Genomic DNA, 19,906 nt, shown 5'->3' with positions numbered 1-19,906 from the left:
AGCTAATATATGTTGGTGGTTTGGATTGGTTCGTCCCCTCCACTGCCAGCATGGCGCTGGTGATCGAGCTCCTTTTGCCCCTAAGAAGGCTGAGGCATGGATGTGCAGTGCGCTAGTCTGTAATAGGTAGCCTAGAGTGACTGCGTTGTGGGAGCTATGCCATAGGGCTATGCACATTCCCAAGAGATTAACCATCCCACAGATTCCGCTATATATCATGATACCAACTTCACAACTTCACTTTTCTTCTTGCTCACATCGTCCTTGGGAACAACATGATTCTTCGTTATGACCGCACAGCTGTGCCTAAGCATTTTTACTCGTATTTGTGTCCATAGAGACTCTCCGTAGATTGTCCTCCAACCTCCCTCCTACCCGTCTATCGCACCTGCCTCGTCTGATACCCACGTCAAGCCGTGTCCTCAAAAACCCTGAGAAGTCTACCGGTATGTTTGCGGTATCACCAGAGATAATACTTATAGCTATTCATCTCCCAAGCCAGTGGATTCAGGTCTTTTTCCCCATACAAATCATGGCTAACATGCAAATGCCTCGCCCCAGGCGCCCATCATCTTCCTCGAGACAGATGTCCTCTGAGAAATCCATAACTTCAAATGGGGAGTTTTCTGAAGCCATTAAACTTCAGACGCGAGCTGCTTGTGGAGACAGCTGCTGGGTTTGCGAATCAGTACCAACTGATATCTGCCATGTTTTTGATAGGAAGGACAGATACCTCGTATGGATTTTCCATGTGTCCTCCTGAGGATCTTGTAGTTGACTTCCATATGTTTTAGGAGCCGTATATGCGTGAGCATGGATTGTTGAATTTCTCTTTGGTCTCCTCTAGCAATGCCATTCCACTGTGCGCCCTTTGCCATCAGAACTTCGATTTTACGAGCGACCCTGGGTTCACGTTCATACCTTCCGATCTCTCGTTCTTCATTGAGTTCGAAATCGCCGACTACAACAGACGACTGAGAGATGCCGTGGCCGGTCTACGGACCCCCCGGACGTGCCCAACTGCGGAAATGTATCGGATCCACCAGCAAAGCCTCTTACCCACAGATGCCATAGGCGGCCTATATCGCTGCATAATGTTGAGAGCATATCAGCCACATTTGCCAAGCACGGTAACTGACCCTCTGCGGTCATGGCACGGGGCGCCGATGGCGGCGCTGAGACGCGGCATTCTAGCATTGGGAACAATGCGGATACACCGCTTTCCTGGAGATACTGTAGCTCAGCTCCAAAAGCTACAGTATTTATACTCGCGTGCAAACCCAGAGCCAAGCCAAGACTATAGTGACAGCCCTTCCAGAACAGCCCTAAAACACCAGTCTGACCCTGCTGACTCCCTCACGCTCCCCCCGAAGTTTCCTCGTCTTGGAGCAAGCGTCCCAGAGCCGCCATCGAATATCGATGAGTCGAGTTGGGTCCTCGGACCCCAGAGTTCAGCACAAGATGCCGTTCAGAGGTTTCACTCTGTGTTAATCAATTCCCCCTCGTATTATCTTTAGTTATCTTTGCCGTTTGGGTTTGCTGTCGAGGTACCTTGATGCAGTCCCTTAATTTAATTGTTTAGTTTACCATTAGTTTATCCGGAATAAAAGAAACACATGTATGTTTTAGGTTTTAAAACAACGGTATTATTTTCTTTTCAGTAAACTTGCCTATGTTATCCAAAAACAAAGGAGAGAAGTTCAAATGAGTCGCCAACTCTCTTGCGCTTCTGTTTCTGAGAATGTGTTGCAGCTGCAGTATAAGGGGCTGCCCACTGCAGTGTAGACTTTCAAGCAAATCCACAAAAGCCTTTGTCATTCATTGAATAATCATTGATAAGAGATCTCGGAAAGAATCCAGCCTGAGTTACACTTTAGACTTCATTCAAAACTGTTTATATTCTACTTAGCGTTTTTCATTATTTGATATCTGTTATAACCTAACATCTTTGCTTCCCCCCTTTCCCCTACGCGCCACATAAATATAAAAGACGCGAGTTCTCGAAGCACGCCTGGAGCTCCTAGTCATCACTCTCAAAGTCGCAAGAACACTACCATATCTTGCGAGTTTCCCAAATCCAACCCTCCTTGAATACGCGAATTATCTCATTGGGCCGGATCCAAGCTTAGATTTGAAGCTCCAGAAACGGGAACTACAACAACAACAGCTTCAACACGCAGCAAGCAGAACGGAAAGCATAAAAAACCAGTACGGGTATATTTCTGAGGCAACAGCAACCTCCAACATAAGATCTAGAATCTTAATATTCTATTGAAAAATAATGGCAGGATTGATCATCGGAGCCGGATTTTGCTACCTGTGCCGTCCGGGTCCGGTGAAATCCGAGTTCAACATGTCAATTTGACACAAAAGTCTCAAAATAATGAGGACACATGAGCAAGGCGGAAAGAAACAAGGTGCTTTTGTTTCATCCCGTGCACGTTGACAGTAGCAGTAAGAGTTTCCGAGGGGCTTTTTTTGCTCTTTTCTTTTTGATTATTCTCGTGGCGTATCACTTGAGTTGCTCAGGCCCAAGGCCAACTATAGCCGCAAGCAAAGATTTCGATTTTTGGAACTTTCGGCGAAAAGGCATGAGAATGTGATCGAGAAGGAGTCGAAGTCTGCAGATACTGATGTTTCCCGGCATATTGCTGTGTAGCAGATACAAGCTTTGGAGCGCTCGCTATGCTCGCTATCAAACGAGCCTCTTAGCGTGCTTACTAATGGCGGAGCGCAGTGGTCAAAACATTTAACTATTTGAAGTAACTACAACCTCACCTAATCGGTTATTATGAGCATTTACTTCTTTGGACACCAAAACGACCTCGCTGTTAGCAACAAAGCGAACTCGGAAGAAAGACTGCACGCATCTACCCCGGTCAGCGGTAAAATATTGAGTGAATAAATCCTTTTTCACGCTTGGCTCCTTGTCAAGTTATTGATGCGCCGCATACCTGTTTGAGGGATGTGTCAAGAGAAGTGGGACTGCTTGGTTTCGCAAGCAGACTGGATTGTGGATACTGGATCCTGGACCAGACAAGAAAGTGGAATGCAGTATAAATATACTATTCTTGGCCATCCAGATCGAACAAAATTTCCATGCATTACGATTCCATTGACAAAGGTGTCGAGTGCCCGTATCTGGTGATCCATGATATAATTTAACAGGAGCTGTTTGCATTTTGTTTTTTTGCAGCAACAACTGAGCGCCTAATATGCCCTGCGCGTGAGGCTTTGTCTATTTGCTGAAAGGGGAACTTATTCCGGCCTCCCATCCTTGATGCCTGTCATCTAAGATTCCGTGGTTTTGGCCGATCTGTCCCGACCTATATTGCCATGGAGTGGGCCATGCCAGGGTCCATTTTCCCTTTGGAAATATTGTTTGTTCTGCCGTAGCTTCGCTGGCGCTTGTAGAAGGTGGTACGTGCACATGGTACTGTCCTCCTCTACTGGTGCCCGTACTACTTCGATGCAGTTGCAGCAGCTGGGAGTTGCCATGCTTTTCTAGTTGTGCACAGCATATATTTTGCAGGTAATTGATTCTCACGCCCTCCTAAAATGGCTGGACATACTCAAAAGAGGGTAGCTTGCAATTTTTCAATAATTCCTGGAGGCACAACAATCCTTTGAGCGCTTTTTTTGGTACTGGAAGCCCATTCAAATCCGCCGCTATTCCTAGAGAAGTTCCCAGGCTTGTCATTTGGAGCGCATATTCAATGTTAGATTACAGGTGAAGGGAGAATGAATGAAGTAGACACATATAAATACGCACGTTACTTATACGTACAGGTCTACCCAATTCTCCTCTTCCTCTAACACCATAATCCCAATATTTCATATCATCTCCATTTAACTTGGCTGCCCGACTCCATCGTTCTTCTGCTCATAAGTCGCAGCCAAGTGCCACTTCAACTGCCGCCAAAATAATTTTCTCAACAACCCGCTTTGATATTGCCAATCCCATACAATCTGTAATGTCTTATACACCGATTCGACGTGTTGTCACGGGCCACAGTCCATCTGGTAAAGCCATGATCGATTCAGACACCAAGCTGACACCGTATGACCCCTTATCTGCCGACTGCTCTCGCGCCGCATCAGACAAGCTCGCATTCACCACAATATGGCGCACCGAGTCCTTCCCTGCCAAAGTAGACGGGCCCTGGACGGACTTCAACGGCACCCAAATCCCACTCGCTGACTCCGTCGGCACTATTATCCGCGCTGTGGATTTCCCACCCGGACCAGGATTCATGCACCGAACTGTCAGCATAGATTTCGGCATCGTGCTCGCGGGTGAGATAGTGCTGGAGCTGGACAACGGAATCAAGACGACCTTGGAGAAGGGTGATGTTGTAGTCCAACGCAGTACGGTCCACGCATGGTCCAATTTGACATCTGAGCCTGCGCGTATGCTCTTCGCCATGTTACCGGCCAAACCGATCAAAGTTGGCAGCCAGACTCTCGAGGCCACCGCGATTCCGCCGCCCTCGGGGCCATCGTCTCCTGCCCGTGGCGGATCTGCTTCCCGTAGCGTGTCTTCTTGAAGTGTTCGGGCGCAGACTCGTCCCCTATCTTTGTTATGTACTGCATTACGGAAGTCAATGACATGTTAGTTAACTATGTTCTTTGCTGAATCAGCCACCAGACTTGAAGTCGAATCCACCCCTATTCAACCCATGTCTTTCCAAGGGGATACACAGTCTTCATTTGGTAGAGAAACCCTGAGTCAATAGGGATGGACTTCCAAAAGAGTTAGATTTATAGCCATCAATAAACCATAGCCGCGAAATAATGAAATGTCCCTTATTGTTCTGTCTCTTTTATCTTTTATCTTTGTTCCTTATTCTTACGTTTCCTCGCCTTTCTTCCATTGATTATATAGTAGATACAGCGTGGAGTATCGCAAACAACCCCCCGGGGTAGCGCAGAGCACTGCGTCAGACATCTAGATCTACGCACTGCGCCTATTACGTATATAATTCGCTGTGCCACCATACCCCATATGGATGTATCATTTGCGAAAAGGGTGACCCTGGGCACCCGGTTATGCCCTTGACGTGCTTCAATGCGTGTTGAGATTTTGTCCCCTGAGAACCTATTGGACACGGCTGCATTTCATGCTACTCGAGGCGGTGTCAGCGGGCTGCCCACGTGTTGACAAGCTAGCAAGGTGATTAAAAAGAAAAAAAGAAGGAAAGAAAGAAAGAAGGAAAGAAAGAAAGAAAGAAAGAAAGAAAGAAAAATAAAACATGGGCCCCTTTTAAATCAATGGATAGAGCAAGGGATCCTGTGATTCTATCCTGTAAAAACGCGGAGGGAAACAATCCGTTAGGGTATGTATATAGAAGTATATCCGGAGGGCAGTATAGATGTCAAACAGAGAATCGAAAAACGCCAGACACATTTGAGAATCCAAAGCAAAAAAAAGGGGGAATTACTCTCACTCATAATTCATTTGACATCTAGCCGATCCCCAAACAGAACCGGAAGTCTAAAAATACTCCTGGACACCCTCCAGATCATCCGCATTCAGCAAGACAACCCCCTCCTTCAACAAGGTTCTCCACACCTCATTCCGCTCGCGCACCGGCCATCCAGGCGTACCCCAATATCTAGCCCCAATCCCCTTCTTCTTCGCCGCTTCAATTTGTCCCCTCAAAGTCCCTAATTGCGAGCTATTCAACCACGAGGGGTCCTTCTCCCCTTCGTTCTCGCCTTCTCTAGGAGGGAGAGTAATACTATCCACACCAATAGCTGCTGCAAAGTTCGTAGATGCGATTGGTGATATATACTTTGTGATGTCCCGAGACCCCTCCTTCTGGAGATCAGCCAGCGGCCCGTCGTAGAAGTAATCGCGATCAGGGACGGGCCCGACGAGGCTCAGTGGCGTATTTCCAGTGCCGATGACGGTAACGGGGCCCGCGGTAAGGGTGTCGTTGTTGCGGAGGGTTGTGAGGTAGTTTGCAGCGCGGAGGGGCTCGAGGGCTGCGACGACGTGCGGCCAGGTCTCAGGCCCAGAGTTTTTACGTCAATGAAGAGGTAGAGGGTTTGGAAGGGATCTGTGTCGTAGACGCCGCTGTATTTGCGTGTTAGTGTTGCGATTGAGGCCTGAATAGAGGACACAAATTGACACAGATATGTGTGTAGTGTACAGGTCAGACAAACTTTCTCGTTTCTCCGGTAATGTAAGGGCTCCGCGGGTTCTGGCGGCGGAGGACATCCAGGATCGGGTCCACGTAGAGTGATTTTAGGGTGCGTGATTTAGTAAGAGAGGATAAGTCGTGGCCAACCTGTTGGTAGATTGTCAGTAGCATGCACATCGGTAACCGAGAAGCGGAGGTGAGCGTACGAGTAGGGTGTCATCGAATAGCCAGACATCTGCCTCAATTGAGATACACCCGGCGGAAAGAGCTTCGATCGGAGAGAAATTGTTAGCCTATACTTATTTCCACATATACAACAACAAAAGCGCATTATCACAGGTTATCCGCGTACCGGAATAGAAGGGAAGGTCTCTCCAGTAGTCACTGTCGCAGACGCAATCGGGTCAATAAGGATACTATCTTGCGAATATGCCCCGCGCAAACACTCGGCGCAACAAGCAAACCAGAAGCACAAAAAACCGCGAGAAAAGCATACTTGTGCGAATGTACTGGTATCTTTATAAATGAGCATCATGTAATAAAGTTAGTTGGCTGCAATTATGCTCCCCTTAGCTGCTCAATGGAAAATGTGTACCGGGATGATTCCCCTCGTCAGGTCAGTCGGATATCCGTACAAGTCACTCTGGTCTGTGTTCTTCAGGATATTCTGCAGAGCAGGCGAGCTAGGAGCAGCGTGAGCCAGACGGACAATTTCAAATGACCAAAAGACGAACGCAAGGGCTGCGATGGAGCAGGATGCTGGTGGGAATTGCATCGCTGCGGAGGGGAGGATCGGTGGATTCGACTGCTATGACGAGGGCGGCATCTGGCGGGGTCTTGCAGTAATTTCGCAACTGTCTCTGAAGTATTTAACGGAAGTATTGGATAGTTATAGAGCCGCCAAGGAATGATCTCTCATGAACAGTTAGCAGGGTTGTCGTCGTGTTTGTCTGTCAACCAGCCACGCCTTATGGACCCGAGCTGCTATTGGAGAGCTACAGAAAGCCCCAACGCGCGAAACTAGTAAAATTCGAAGCTGGGTGGGATACACACAGAACCAACCAACTTACAACTGATCCATTAATTATTATTACATCAGTCGAAGCCTGGGAAACTCACTCATGGCCATTCTTTTCTTGTAGCCAGCGTTATTTTAGGAGTTGTCAAAGCAAAATTAAAGAAGTCGTAGTTATAAATATTCTTACTAGACTTATATACATGTAAAGGAAGAGAACATGATTATTTGACAATGGGGTTATCTGAGCTTAAAAGAACGAACGAGAAAACGAGACGCTATGCTAAAGGGAAAGGTAAACACGCCATAAGAAAGATAGAGAATAGGAGAGGAGAGCTTGTAGGGAAACTGGTTACATCATAGTATCCCGGAAAGCCACCTCTTCATCTATTTGCCGTCACAGGGCAACCGATAAACGTTCAAAATAAGACCCTCTTAAACATCTCTTCCAGCCTCGCCCTGTCCTTCCTGTGACCCACTCCCGCGTCCACGAAGATTCAAGTTCCCAATACGCTGTACCAGATTGCTACCCACCGCATCCACAGCGCCCTTGGGGGCCAGCAACGTTGGGCCCTGAGCAGCTGTTTCCTGCACTTTAAATAATTTGATGGCTGTCCCATTCCACACCCCAACGGCCCCCGGCGTTGATCCTGATGCTGAACCAACTAACATCTCGCTGGCAAATATGAATCCCCATAGTAGTGACTCATACCAACCAAGGGACAAAGGTGACCATTCAAACAAATGTACCCTGATAGGTGACGGTTCCGCTATGAGTGCGTGGACTCGCGGCTCCTCTGCAAAAGAAGGAAGATTGGAAATGAAAGTTCGTGCATCGGGGTTTAGAGTTGATTGGAGAGCGGATGAGGGAATATGTGGGGTTATTGCAGATATCAACGTGATGATGGTGTGTAATGGAAGTTCGGGGACCCAAGATTCGATCTAGATACGTTCGAAGTCAATAAATTATAGATTCAACGCGACAAATACGGAGATATATTTACTCACCCACGAACTTGTAGGGGCGAAGCCACCGGAGCTAGTAGGAATAGTCGGCGTATAACTGCTTAGGCTTGTGGTGCTATTCTGCCTCGAAAATGTGACCTGACCCGCGGGCATTTTTCCACGTGCCTTCTCGGACATTCCGCGAAGTTGGAGCGGAACACTATCATCAGTCGCCGACGCGACTGAAGGGGCCCTGGAATTTTCACGGGAAGGCGATTGTGAGGGAGTATTTTGTGGCTCCTGTTCCTCTTCATCAGAATCATCGTCTCCAATGGCAAAGGCGCCATCTTCCGGCACATGGCTTAACTGTCGTCGTCCAGCTCCGGAGCCTCGATTGTCGTCTCCGGAATGGGAAACTGTCGGGCTCAAAAGAGCATCACTATTACCACTGATTTGGTTTACTTTTCTTCGCTGGTTTAGTCTTTCTATCTCTTCTTGTCCGCTTTCTAGAGTGAAAGCACGGAGAGCTTCGAAACGCTTAGCAGACTTCAAAATTGAGTACACTAGCAAGGGGTTATCTAGGTAACGATTAGTCCGTGTCCCCATCTTCGCCTTGCTACCTGGAGTTGCTTACTGCTATACTGGTGTTCCAGCACCGAGTTAAAAAACTCAAGGAGAGAATGGAGCAGTATATGATTGGATTCATTCGCCAGTAAAAAGCTAGGGGAGGACAGTAATGAAAAGAGTTGAATGATTTTGGAACAGGTTGTGGCGGACAGATGTTCGCAATAGGCGCCGATATTGTTAATAATCGCCAGCAAGGCAGGGTATACTGCATCGAGTTTTCCCTTGCTTGTTGTCAAAAGGGTATGGATGGACTACCATGCATTGTTAGTCACGAATAGAGAGGGAATTCCAGATGAGATCACTCACAATGATCAAGAAGTCAGCATACGATCCTCGGAAGTTTTGCAGTCGTATGCTTTGCGGCAACGTATCCTGGGACTCGAATTTTTTATTGAGGTTCTTTCCGAAATTTGGCTCAACACTGAGTGTCTGTAGGATAAATATACACATTTTCACAACACCCAGTTTCGATGCATCAGTTTTGTACTCAATAGCATAGAATATGCAAAGAACAACAAAATCAAGCGCGCGAGATGAGTCGATCATATATGATCGGAAACGCTTATTGCATTGTAATGCTTCCCAGAACAACATGATCATCTCTGGTGCCCATTTGACTGACTTGTGACTACCGGGTAGGTACGAAGTCGTTGCTTGCATCTGCACTCTCATTAGCCTCTAAACAGTAAAACGGATAGGTTGGGGACAAGTCTAACTGGCTGATTTAAAATTCTTGTCATTCCTTCGACTATGAATTGGAAGTCCTGAGGGCGATGCAAGCGACCATAGAAGTGACGATAGTAGTTTTTTGGAGGTGTTCCACGCCCATCTTCTGGAATCGGATAAAGAAGAAGAACCAAAAGAAACTGCAGACAGTAAATAACAAAGATTTGCTTAGGATCTTTCCAGACAACATGGTCATAGGGTAATCTCCAAGGAGTTGGATTATATTTGATTGTCTATACGATTAGTTAGAGTGGGCTCAAGTAACAGTGATTGGTGTAGTGATTGATGGTGTCAGGATATACCGTGTTTAATAAAGAGCACAGAAGTGAGAGGACCACTTGCTTGTCTGGACAAGTTACAAGATATGTGATTGTCTTCACTCCTTTTACAGGGAGCAAACCTGAAATAGGTTAATATAGACGCAACAATGGAAGGCATTTGGCTAGATAACTTACTCAAAGGCATATACATAGACTGGCTTGATAGTGTTAGCAGGAGCCTTAGTATCTCACACCGATTACTCTCCAATTCTTTATTCGATCCCATTGCGGTAGTGCACCCAACTCCGCTCTGCCAAATTGAGTATGATACTTTTCCTTTCGCATTGGGTATTGTCGGTATGGTAAATCCGCTGTAAAACAGCAAATCTACTAAAGTATCAATGAGCTCTTCTGCCAACGGTTTCGCGTCATAGTAATCATTCTGGTGGTCCTGTGGATTCGACCGGCGCATTTCGTCGTCCTCACTCGCCCCATCGAATAACACCTGAGACGCAATTTGCGCATGCCGATGTTTCTTCCTTCTTCTCCCCCAGAAAAACTTCTCCTCCCATGCCTCCAAATTCTCTGATTCATAAATGAAGGGAAGGATACGTGTGAGAACGCGAATGCAGTTGAGCGCATCTCTATCAGGCGCAAGATCAGGGTCCGGGAATGAGGGATGGTTTTTTAGAACAATAAGACGGGAGGTGACTGCCAATATTAACGTCTCTAAATTTGCTATGGAAGCATCGCGTGTCCGTCGTATGTCGGCTGGAGAGAACAAGCTGAAAACATCTTCAGGCGATTCGGGGAGCTCCCAGAACTAGGCAGTGCAAAGTCAGCATTCCGAATAGGCGAATATAAAAAGTCTCTTGACTGTCGTGAATAGCATCTATAGAAATTACTCACCCCAGTCCAATAGGGATCGTCGGCCGCAATGTTGCTTTCTTCTGATAGCCGAAATATGCCTTGTCGAAAGGCCAGCTTGGATTCGGAACCCCCCATGACCTGGCGGGGAAAGCTAATGGGACGGCCGCTCTATAAGGACATGTAATGGAACACAGTGGATAATACCTCCCGAAATTATAAGGAGACGAAAGCAACGAGAAGATGATTGTCAGTGCGACAGACTGGAGTAGATGGAGGGACGAAAGCTTGCAAGATTAGGTTGGTATCAACCAGGGTTTCGTGCCTGGGTCTTGGATGCTTGTTGGAGAGGGTGCCAAGGCTGTCCACAGATCTTGGACAAGGGGCCCACCGCACGACTTTTAGCTTGATACTTGAGACAGGATGGAACACGCAGTTAGGCATAGTAATGATATATATAATGCTACAATATCATGATCATTCTTTGAAGGAGAAAAAGTGTGTTGAAAACAAATTTACAAGCATAAAAGATACTTGACCCACGCCGCCAATTCTCTCACTCATTCCCATTGCGCCTTGGCTTCAAATTCCTGCCTATAGATTCACGCTCATAAATTGCTTCCACCCAACGAAGGTCCATTACGACCTATAGACACTACTATTGGGAGACATGGAACGTGTTTTTTCGTATAACCATTTGTTAGTAAGCACCGTGTTGGTGCTTTTCCCATTTCCATTCCCATTCCCTTTTCCGCTCGGACTTGGGGTTGAGGGTACTCTAAATACACTCCTTTCCCGAAAGCTCGACCGGCCTAAAGGAGAGGGAGACCCAAAACTCTGTCTTCGCTGCACCTCTTTCGTGCCATTCCCCATAGCCTTGTGAAATAACGGGCTTGGCGAAGGTGAATATGGGAATCCATCTTGAGACTTGCCGGTTGACTGGCTTCCAGATCTTCCAGAGAGTGGTGAGGAACTTGGACTAATCGGGCTGGCCGTTCTAGAGCCAGATGACAATCTATATCTTGGAGGGGTAACATATTTAGTTCCAGGCGTAGCAGGTGCGCTGTGGCTCGGGTCGAGGCCGAGAAGAGACCGTTGTGAGGGTGTGAGGGGGATGTCGGATAAATCATCCTTTGGGCGATATAGAGGGTATAGAGCAACCACGATATTTAAAAGAAGTAGAAGGCGAATGGCGAGGAGAACCAAGTCGGGATATGTTGGTATATTCAGCATAGAACCTAGCCATTGGTAGCTGTTGTCTTAATTAGCATTATTTGGCTAGTTGGCTGGTTTCTTTTGCCTTTATCATCCGTACCATTGTCTGAATGAAGTTCCCAAAAATCCAGAAGTTATTAAACAACCGCCATTCAAGGCGATCTTCTTAACATTGCGGTCTCCGAATGTTGACGCGTTTTGCCTTCGAACAATCTCCTTGAGCTGTGGATGTCGCCAGGTGCCTGGAGAAGCTGTGGACACCGAGTCATTCCCTTGTAGCGTTGGGGTAGAGGGGAAGGGTGGGGGTGCCATGCGACGTCGATTGGAATTGAAACACGCTGCTAAAAATCATATGCCATAAGTTCAAGCTCACAACGACGCTATCAAGCAAAGCAGCCTGAACAATCGGAGGGGTGGGAGTGCGCTCACCTTTTGGGGGGAAACCTACCTAACTTACCTATAGATTCTGCACAAAGCTTATGTCACAGAATCATTGGGTTGCAGGTTGTAAGGGTAATTTGGATGTTGTTCACAGCCTCTGACGAGTCGACTTGGTCATTGTTTTTAGTTGGTCGACTGGCTGGAGAAGCGTCAAGACGTTTTTTGTTTGTTTGAGGCTTGGTCAACCCGGCACCACAAGCGCATTTGCCGGACTTGGCGCCATTATCCAACCATACATTTCAAGCCAGCAACGCCGGAGATAATCTCATTCCTCATATATCGACACATCTCCAGATTCCAGATTCTCCGGATTCCCCAGATTCATGCTTTCTGTCTTTCGAATTGAAATTTTAAACCTTGGAACAGAATCAAGCCCAACGTGATTTACGGCCATCCATCCCCGCTGCAACCTTGCATCGGCTATCAACTACAACTCCACGTACCTCGGAGCTTTTCTGCGGATCACCTCTCTTGCCAGCAAAGATTCCAGACATAGCATCAAGCTCCAATGAAATAGAACTACTTCTTCATCAAACGATGCCTTCAAGCAACGCCTCCATCTCTGGAGTGGATGTTTTGTTATCGGGCCTCTTTGCTGACTGGGGTACCGACTCAACACTGATTGCCTCATTTATTGCTATCTTTCTAGCGTACAAATTGTTCTTTTCGAAGGATCCCGACACTCATCCCTTCTTCCTTGCCAGACAAGCTGTTAGAGCCCCCATAAGGTTGCCAGGAGAGTCTGCCAGTTTCCGCGCTCATGACGTACCCCACGGTTATCCGCTGAAGAGCGGGTTGAACGTGAAAGACCCTGACAAGCCAAAATGGACAGCAGGTCGCAACGGCGATCTCCGCGACATCTGGCGAGCGGCTCTCCGAGGCTCACTAGCCACCGATGGGACGCCGGCAGGGAAACAAGGGAAATTCTATACTGTGCTCGGGAAGGACGTTGCAGAGCATAAGCTGGATGATATCTCACAGGAGATCAATATCATTGGCCAGTACATATATGAATCAAGGGCACGAACTGTTGCTATATACCTCCCGGACTCCGTAGAAACTCTCGCTGCTATTTTTGGTTAGTAGTTGTGTCGGGATTCTCTGTTTGTGGCCATGTGCTATTCTTCACTAACAATTTTCCAGCTGGCGCGTTTTATGGCTTCAAAATCGTGTTGATTCCTCGTCAGATATCTTCCGAAAGACTTCGATCCTACCTAGCTATGGCGGGTGTCGACCTCTTAATTGCGGAAGCTGGCACATTGGAGCTATCTGCGTTGTTGCAGGGAGCCCCTTCACTGAGGGGCGCCGTTTGGGTTGCGAATCATGGCAGCCGACATATGGATTGGAGCCAAGTACCGGAAGGGATTGGAGGTGATATCGAGGTAGCTGTGTGGCATGAGCTGGTCAAGGACAAAAAGGCTCTTGTAGGGACAGAGGTGCCAGCTACTGTTTCGGACACCCCAACCCACCCTATTGTCGCTTTCTGGGCCACCTCAGCCGAGGAAGGACAATTCGTTGAGTATTCACCTGCTGTATGAGACTGCTACGTTTTGTTAATACTGTGTCACTTCTGCATGTTCTATCTAACTTGTCATACTAGGCCTTGGTGGCCGGAATTGCTGGCTTAGGCTCCGTCCTTCCCCATGGCCAGCACCTAACATCCTCTGACCTGGTTCTCTCCATCGACTCCCTGACTCGCTCGTATCCACTTTGTATCATCCTCGCCGCACTATACGTGAACGCTTCCGTCGCATTCAATTCCGTTTCCGGCGAACATGTTAATTTTGCCCTTGCAACGGCTGGCATCTCTCCCACCATTATCATTGCCTCCTCCGAAACAATGCAGAACTACCACACCGAATATATGGCCCCTCAAATAGGCCTCGTAGCCAAGTTTGGTCGATTCATACAACGCAGATCTCTTGATGGCGGTTCAATGCCTAGGCAAAATATTCTTACCAAGCTTGCCAACTTGGGGCCCACCGCAGAACTGTCCCTTGAAAATCTTCGCCTGATCTTCATCTCTTATCGAATCGACGCTAACCCAGAGAGCCAACTTACCTCTGAACAATTGACGGATTTGAGAGTGTTTACTGGGGCGCGGGTGATATATGCGTTGACTGCTCCGACAGTTGTCGGTGCGGTTAGCCAGACGAATGCGTTTGATTACAGGAGCTTTCCCGGCCGCAGCCATTTCGGAGCTCCGTTGAGTAATGTTGAAATAAAATTAATCCACGATAAAGAGGAGGATGCCAGCAAGCATGGAAGACTGGCAGACGGAAAGGTATGCACGTGCCCCTCTCCTTTCCGGCATTAGATTTGCATTTGCCGCCGCTCTCCGGTTATACCAGCGCTGACTATCAACACAAGATATTTGTAACCGGTCCCGCTACTGTCGGAGGAAAGTCTTTATTGGAAGCCCGAGGATACTTCAACGACGATTGCACACTCTCTCTGTCTTAATTGAAATGCATATCTGACACCTTTATTCACTCGCTCCTATTCCCGAATGAATTGTATTCCGAGCGACTTTTTGGTTTTTTTGCTTCGCCATGCTTCATTTCGCTTTCTTGCCATTGTCAGTGTAAATGGTCTGGATGAATCCATTTTTATTTTCACGATTGTGCACCCTGAATAAGGAAGGTAATGTTGTAGTAAAATTGCATCATCCAATAAATTTGTCCAACTTATTCTACACCTCGCACAAAAATATATCTAAAGTGACAAAAACAAGAAACTATGAGAGAAAAAATGACAATTCTCGTACATTTGTTAATGATACAGATTGGTTTTGGAAAACACACAATTCTACCACTCTTAAGCCCGGGCACCATCAGCTGGAGTTCCCAGTTCGCTTAGCCGTTCCCTGAGAGCTTGGCTCAGCTTCCCATCCTTCTTGATTTCTTCCACTTGCAGGGCCATCTCAATACCCTTGCGTACAGATGGAAGGTCGGTAACCTTCCGGATATTCTTCTTTGGGTATTTGATAGGATCAAACATTCCTCTCAGTACCCACGTGCCCAGTAATTTCTCAGCGTATGAACGGACGTCGCCCAGGGTGTCCTTGCCCCCGAAGGCATCAAGAGCATGAGCAGCACTTAATTCTAACAGCACACTAATAATATTCGGATGTCGCCGTGGGTCCGGTTTCATCTTATCCACAGGTGCATGGTCTTCAGAGTTCATCAACACGGCAACGCGCTTAGCTTGTCTTAGCGCCGTCTCGACCTCCGCACCCTTATATCCCGCCGACTCAGCCTTGGTATGGAGGTTCGAGAAGAGCAGCTCTGCCAGCACGTAGTCACCTAGTGAGAAGCCTGTGCGGTGAGATTGCTCTGCACAGTCGATGATGACGGAATTCATCCCCGCTTCGCCCGCCTTGCGCACGATGAATTCCCAGAGGAGGAAATTGGGGGTGCGTTTTGAGCTGTGTAGGCCCCTCAGCAGCGGGACGAGGGTGTGCCAATCCTGTGGCTCTTTCATCAGTCCGATCGCATCCCGCACCACGTTGTTGCTGGGTGTTTCGCTAAATTTTAATGGGCGTAGTTTGTAGGACTCTTCTGTTGCTCCTTGAAGGGTTATAGTTATGGGATTCTGATCCAGTGTCGTAGCGGCATCTTCTTTGTATATGAGCCTTCGCTGGGCAGCATTGAGGAAAGCGGGGATAAAGACGCGATCGCGAAACAAGGAGAGGAGTTCGTCAAGATTTTGGGAGGATGTTGGTTGGAATGTTGGGATCCACGCTGTGAGTCTTGATCAGTATTTTTGGGAGGATTTTAATGATCGCATTTGATGTGGCATCAAGTTAGGAGAAAGGTTACCTACCTCGTTTGTGTGTTACTGAAGTAGTGAAAAATCGCGTTTTCCCTCCCCCCAGTCGTGCCGCTTGATTGAGGCATCTCCGGCAAAAAAATACTCTGCTCATGATGCTCTGGGACATGATCACTTGCTGTTCAGAAAAAAGCAGTTTCAGGCCGCGACCATCCGCGAGAATTACAGCAAGACCCAATTGAGTGTCAATACCTCCTCATTGAGTCGTAAAGTAAATCACAAGCAATTGGCAAAGAAGACCGACGGCGCGGAGTAGAGCTGCCTGAGAATGAGATTGATAGATATCGTGAGTTGTCGCAGAGCCGCAAAAAGTGCCAGAGGCCCGAGTCTTGGCGGAGTGCACGGACCATATCCAGATATTCTCCGCCGTCAAAAAGACGGAAACATCATTCAACATCGCAACCTAATACTGCCATACTCAGATCTATTTTTGCAATCTTCCACTCGCTGTTCGGCGGCGATAATGGCCGCTCCAATGTCAACTATGCGGCCATTGGGTTGCTGGAATTTGGTCCGCCGCGGATTGAAAGGCCACGAGCTTGGTCGACGGTTGCTTTATACAATTTACTCTCCACCCAAGGACAAACTGCCATTTCCTAAGGACCTACCACAGCAGTTCATGCGCCAGATCCCAAACATCCATAGGCCTGACAGAGGTATAATTCTCTTTCTTTGCGTGTTTCTGCTTGGTGCTACTCGCCCGCCTTCGTGGCGGTCTTTCTAGGTGAATGCAGAATCTCCAAAACTCTCAAAGCTTAACATGTGTTTTATTCTATTGTAGTGGTCGGAAGGAAGATAAAAGTGCCCCCACCCCCACCAAGCAAATGCAAGACAACAAAGGACCCCGTCGCTGCGTTCACGGCGGATCAGCTTGCTATCTATGACCCGACCGGTGAGAGAAAAGCCATGTTCGATAAACGGAATCCCCATTGCGTCAGAGTCGGAGATGTTCTGCGAGTTACATTCAAGTCCGGAGACCCTTTCGCGGGCGTATGCCTGAATATTCGATCTAGAGGACTCGACACGTCGTTCTTGCTGAGGAATAAATTGACGAGGATTGGATGTGAGATGTGGATTAAAGTTTTCAGCCCGCTTGTTCAGGCCGTTGAGATTGTACAACGGACGGAGAAGAGGAAGAGACGTGCTAGATTGACCTATATGAGGTATGTTCTTTTTTTTTACTCTCTCGTGTTGCTTATGTAGTCCATACATATCCTTTGATTTCGCCACAGTTTTCAGGAATTTTGCTAACTATTTCTTGAAAAGGAAACCGAAACATGATATGGGCAGCGTTGAGGGCATTGTTCGTCAGTATATGAGAAATCGATCACAACAGCAAGGAACATCTGTATGAGATTCTGGGACGATAGGCGAAATAGATGACCGCTGTTATGGGAACGCTTATATATATATGTACTATACTGTACTCTCTTGATTTCTTGCACGCTCTGGCATATTCTTTTCGCCCAGCCCACCTCTTAGAATATCTTTGAATTACCAAAATTCAGCCTATGTCTCAGTCCCAATGCCTTCCTACTTTTATTTATTCCTTTTTTGCCCAGAAGCATTTCGCCTTTGGTATTATCTGTAAGGAGCATATAATTTCGTCTTATTCAGTCTTATTCAGGTATGATCCAAACATTCATGGCCAAATCAAATGGGAAATAAAGCTAATAGGGCCACTAGAAGCATTCCATAACAGTAATTTCGTCCAGCCACTAGCTCATAGAACTTTTTCCAAGAACATGGCAAAATCTACCTCACTCTGATGTCACAAGTCTTGACTTTGCCAGCCCACCTTCCCGGCTCCAAACTTTCCTATGTCGCCTCTGACTAGAGGATGGATGCCCTTATCTATAAATCCGGCGAGTGGTGTCCTGTTGTTCCCAGTTATGGGGTTAATTTAATAGTTGCCTACTACTTTGATCGCAGCATATGGCTACCATCGCAAGCTCGGAAAAGTAACTATTATGGCAACATCGCGCGTTGCAAATGTTTTGGAAACAGGGAGAAAAGAAGAAGCTAACATTGCGCAGGATGTGAGCAACCCGGCAAGAGATAAGCAGAAATTTGCAGACCCGAGTGGCGAGACGATGAAGGCTTTAGTATGGCTGGGGAAAAACGATGTGGCCGTTGGTATGTCGAAATTGTACAAAATATATCAAGCAAGGGATAGCCCTCTAGCTTCTTCATGGGGAAACGAAGTATTCATTTTACTGATACGAATTTTGGGAATAACAGTGGATGTTCCTAAACCCAAGATTATCGAGGATACAGATGCAATTTTGAAAGTTACCGGAACGACAATTTGCGGGAGCGATTTGCATCTCTATCACGGTGCGCATAGATTATATTCTACTATCTTTACAGCCTCCAAATATACATGCACATTTTTGCGGTACAGTTTATTCTGATATGGTCGCCCTCCAGGTTCCGTTGTTGAAATGCAAAAGGGAGATATCATGGGCCATGAATTTTGCGGAGAAGTAGAATCCGTAGGCGTGAGCGTCAAAAATCTGAAAAAGGGCGATCGTGTCGTCGCATCCTTCCAAATCGCCTGCGGTGATTGTAAATACTGCAAGCAGAAGCTCTCCTCGCAATGCGAGCGCACAAATGCTAGCCAGTTGGAAAATGAGATGTATGGGTCACGCACAGCAGGTCAGTATTACCACCATTCTATTTATTTTGCAAGTCCTGGGTAGCATGGGTAGAATATGTTAACCACTGAATGTTAAATAGGAATGTTTGGCTACTCCCACCTCACTGGAGGTTTTGCCGGTGGTCAAGCTGAATATGTCCGTGTGCCTTACGCGGAGACCAACCTCCTTCCACTCCCCGCCAACGTCCCTGATGAGAAGGGCCTCTACCTCTCGGACGTGCTCGGTACAGCTTGGCACTGTGTGGTTGACACGGGCGTGCAGGAGGGAGACGTCGTGGCGATATGGGGTGCGGGACCCATCGGGCAGATGTGTGCAGAGTTCAGCTTCATGCACGGCGCGGACAGGGTGATTATTATTGACGGCGGAGCGGGTGCTTGGCGTTTAGGCTTTGTCAAGGAGAAGCTGCCGCGTGTTGAGACGGTGGATTTTTCGACCTTACGGAGTGGAGAGTCGGTGACCTCTGTGTTGAAGGAAATGGTGCGTGGTGGGCAGGGCCCGGATGTGGCGTTAGAGTGTGCAGCCGGGGAGTATGCGAAGGGCTGGGCGCATTATATAGAGATTATTCTTGGGGCGGAGACCGATACGTCGGAAATCTTGAATGAGATGGTTACGTCCGTGAGGAATTTTGGGAGGTGCGGGATTACAGGAATTTATGTGGGCTATGTAAGTGATTCTCTCGACACTAGCTTATAGATCCGCAACATGGAGTGAGCGTTGGATCAATGTGTTAAGTGTTTCATTATCCCCTAAATAAAGTTTAGGTGAGGAACTGGAATATCAATCGCTGACAGTGACAGACAAATCACTTTAATATTGGATCCCTCATGCAGCGCGGTGTTAGACTGATTGGTAATGGCCAGGCGCCTATACAAAAGTACTGGGAACACCTACTCTCGCTCGTGAAAAGTGGCGAACTTGATCCATTGCAAATGGTTTCAACCCGTGTTAAGCTGGAAGACCTAGATCTTCTCTATCGAATGTGCGACGAAAGAAAGAAAGGTATCCAAAAGGTGTTTGTGCAAACCAAGTTTTCAAAGGAGCCATGTCCAGGGTCACCAGCGTTGGCTGAATATGAGTAACGAATGAAAGGAGTGTCACACACTTTTCTGAAGTCGAGTCATTAACAGATGGACGAAAGAAAAAGTACGGTTATGTTGCGGAATCTCAACTTGG

The 19,906-nt window shown here is 47.3% G+C and overlaps 9 protein-coding genes across 9 annotated transcripts; 5 read left to right on the top strand and 4 right to left on the bottom strand.

The window, feature by feature from the left end:
* Window positions 1–532: 532 nt before the first annotated feature.
* HCBG_06560 (uncharacterized protein) lies at window positions 533–1,517 on the top strand (the record flags this gene model as incomplete). The annotated part of the gene is made up of 2 exons (XM_045433609.1): window positions 533–736; window positions 795–1,517. 2 exons carry the CDS (start codon window positions 533–535, stop codon window positions 1,515–1,517), a joined length of 927 nt encoding a protein of 308 aa, XP_045285922.1.
* Window positions 1,518–3,606: 2,089 nt separating this feature from the next.
* Window positions 3,607–4,736, top strand: HCBG_06559 (cupin domain-containing protein; the record flags this gene model as incomplete). The annotated part of the gene is made up of 2 exons (XM_045433608.1): window positions 3,607–4,530; window positions 4,642–4,736. The coding sequence occupies 2 exons, from the start codon at window positions 3,975–3,977 to the stop codon at window positions 4,734–4,736; spliced, it is 651 nt and encodes a 216-aa protein (XP_045285921.1).
* A 705-nt stretch (window positions 4,737–5,441) lies between these two features.
* On the bottom strand, window positions 5,442–7,111 carry HCBG_06558 (uncharacterized protein; the record flags this gene model as incomplete). The annotated part of the gene is made up of 7 exons (XM_045433607.1): window positions 5,442–6,010; window positions 6,031–6,079; window positions 6,169–6,293; window positions 6,353–6,414; window positions 6,499–6,530; window positions 6,643–6,662; window positions 6,742–7,111. 7 exons carry the CDS (start codon window positions 6,919–6,921, stop codon window positions 5,495–5,497), a joined length of 984 nt encoding a protein of 327 aa, XP_045285920.1.
* Window positions 7,112–7,596: 485 nt separating this feature from the next.
* Window positions 7,597–10,724, bottom strand: HCBG_06557 (uncharacterized protein; the record flags this gene model as incomplete). The annotated part of the gene is made up of 8 exons (XM_045433606.1): window positions 7,597–8,103; window positions 8,170–8,684; window positions 8,741–8,984; window positions 9,040–9,393; window positions 9,450–9,692; window positions 9,762–9,859; window positions 9,915–10,542; window positions 10,629–10,724. The coding sequence occupies 8 exons, from the start codon at window positions 10,722–10,724 to the stop codon at window positions 7,597–7,599; spliced, it is 2,685 nt and encodes an 894-aa protein (XP_045285919.1).
* Window positions 10,725–11,024: 300 nt separating this feature from the next.
* HCBG_06556 (uncharacterized protein) lies at window positions 11,025–12,113 on the bottom strand (the record flags this gene model as incomplete). Its single annotated transcript, XM_045433605.1, has 2 exons — window positions 11,025–11,838; window positions 11,902–12,113. 2 exons carry the CDS (start codon window positions 12,111–12,113, stop codon window positions 11,226–11,228), a joined length of 825 nt encoding a protein of 274 aa, XP_045285918.1.
* A 461-nt stretch (window positions 12,114–12,574) lies between these two features.
* On the top strand, window positions 12,575–15,712 carry HCBG_06555 (uncharacterized protein; the record flags this gene model as incomplete). Its single annotated transcript, XM_045433604.1, has 4 exons — window positions 12,575–13,320; window positions 13,386–13,774; window positions 13,843–14,526; window positions 14,613–15,712. The coding sequence occupies 4 exons, from the start codon at window positions 12,780–12,782 to the stop codon at window positions 14,703–14,705; spliced, it is 1,707 nt and encodes a 568-aa protein (XP_045285917.1).
* HCBG_06554 (uncharacterized protein) lies at window positions 14,891–16,334 on the bottom strand (the record flags this gene model as incomplete). Its single annotated transcript, XM_045433603.1, has 2 exons — window positions 14,891–15,985; window positions 16,068–16,334. The coding sequence occupies 2 exons, from the start codon at window positions 16,180–16,182 to the stop codon at window positions 15,060–15,062; spliced, it is 1,041 nt and encodes a 346-aa protein (XP_045285916.1).
* A 202-nt stretch (window positions 16,335–16,536) lies between these two features.
* On the top strand, window positions 16,537–17,427 carry HCBG_06553 (mitochondrial 54S ribosomal protein IMG1; the record flags this gene model as incomplete). Its single annotated transcript, XM_045433602.1, has 3 exons — window positions 16,537–16,729; window positions 16,855–17,236; window positions 17,340–17,427. 3 exons carry the CDS (start codon window positions 16,537–16,539, stop codon window positions 17,425–17,427), a joined length of 663 nt encoding a protein of 220 aa, XP_045285915.1.
* Window positions 17,428–18,043: 616 nt separating this feature from the next.
* HCBG_06552 (alcohol dehydrogenase) lies at window positions 18,044–19,812 on the top strand (the record flags this gene model as incomplete). The annotated part of the gene is made up of 5 exons (XM_045433601.1): window positions 18,044–18,209; window positions 18,315–18,410; window positions 18,504–18,731; window positions 18,813–19,396; window positions 19,531–19,812. The coding sequence occupies 5 exons, from the start codon at window positions 18,044–18,046 to the stop codon at window positions 19,810–19,812; spliced, it is 1,356 nt and encodes a 451-aa protein (XP_045285914.1).
* Between the last annotated feature and the right edge of the window lie 94 nt (window positions 19,813–19,906).

Source organism: Histoplasma capsulatum, assembly GCF_000150115.1.
Source record: "Histoplasma capsulatum G186AR genomic scaffold supercont2.9, whole genome shotgun sequence".
Taxonomy (NCBI): domain Eukaryota; kingdom Fungi; phylum Ascomycota; class Eurotiomycetes; order Onygenales; family Ajellomycetaceae; genus Histoplasma; species Histoplasma capsulatum.
The sequence above is the reverse complement of the archived record's forward strand: the minus strand, read 5'-3'. Positions and strand labels throughout refer to the sequence as shown.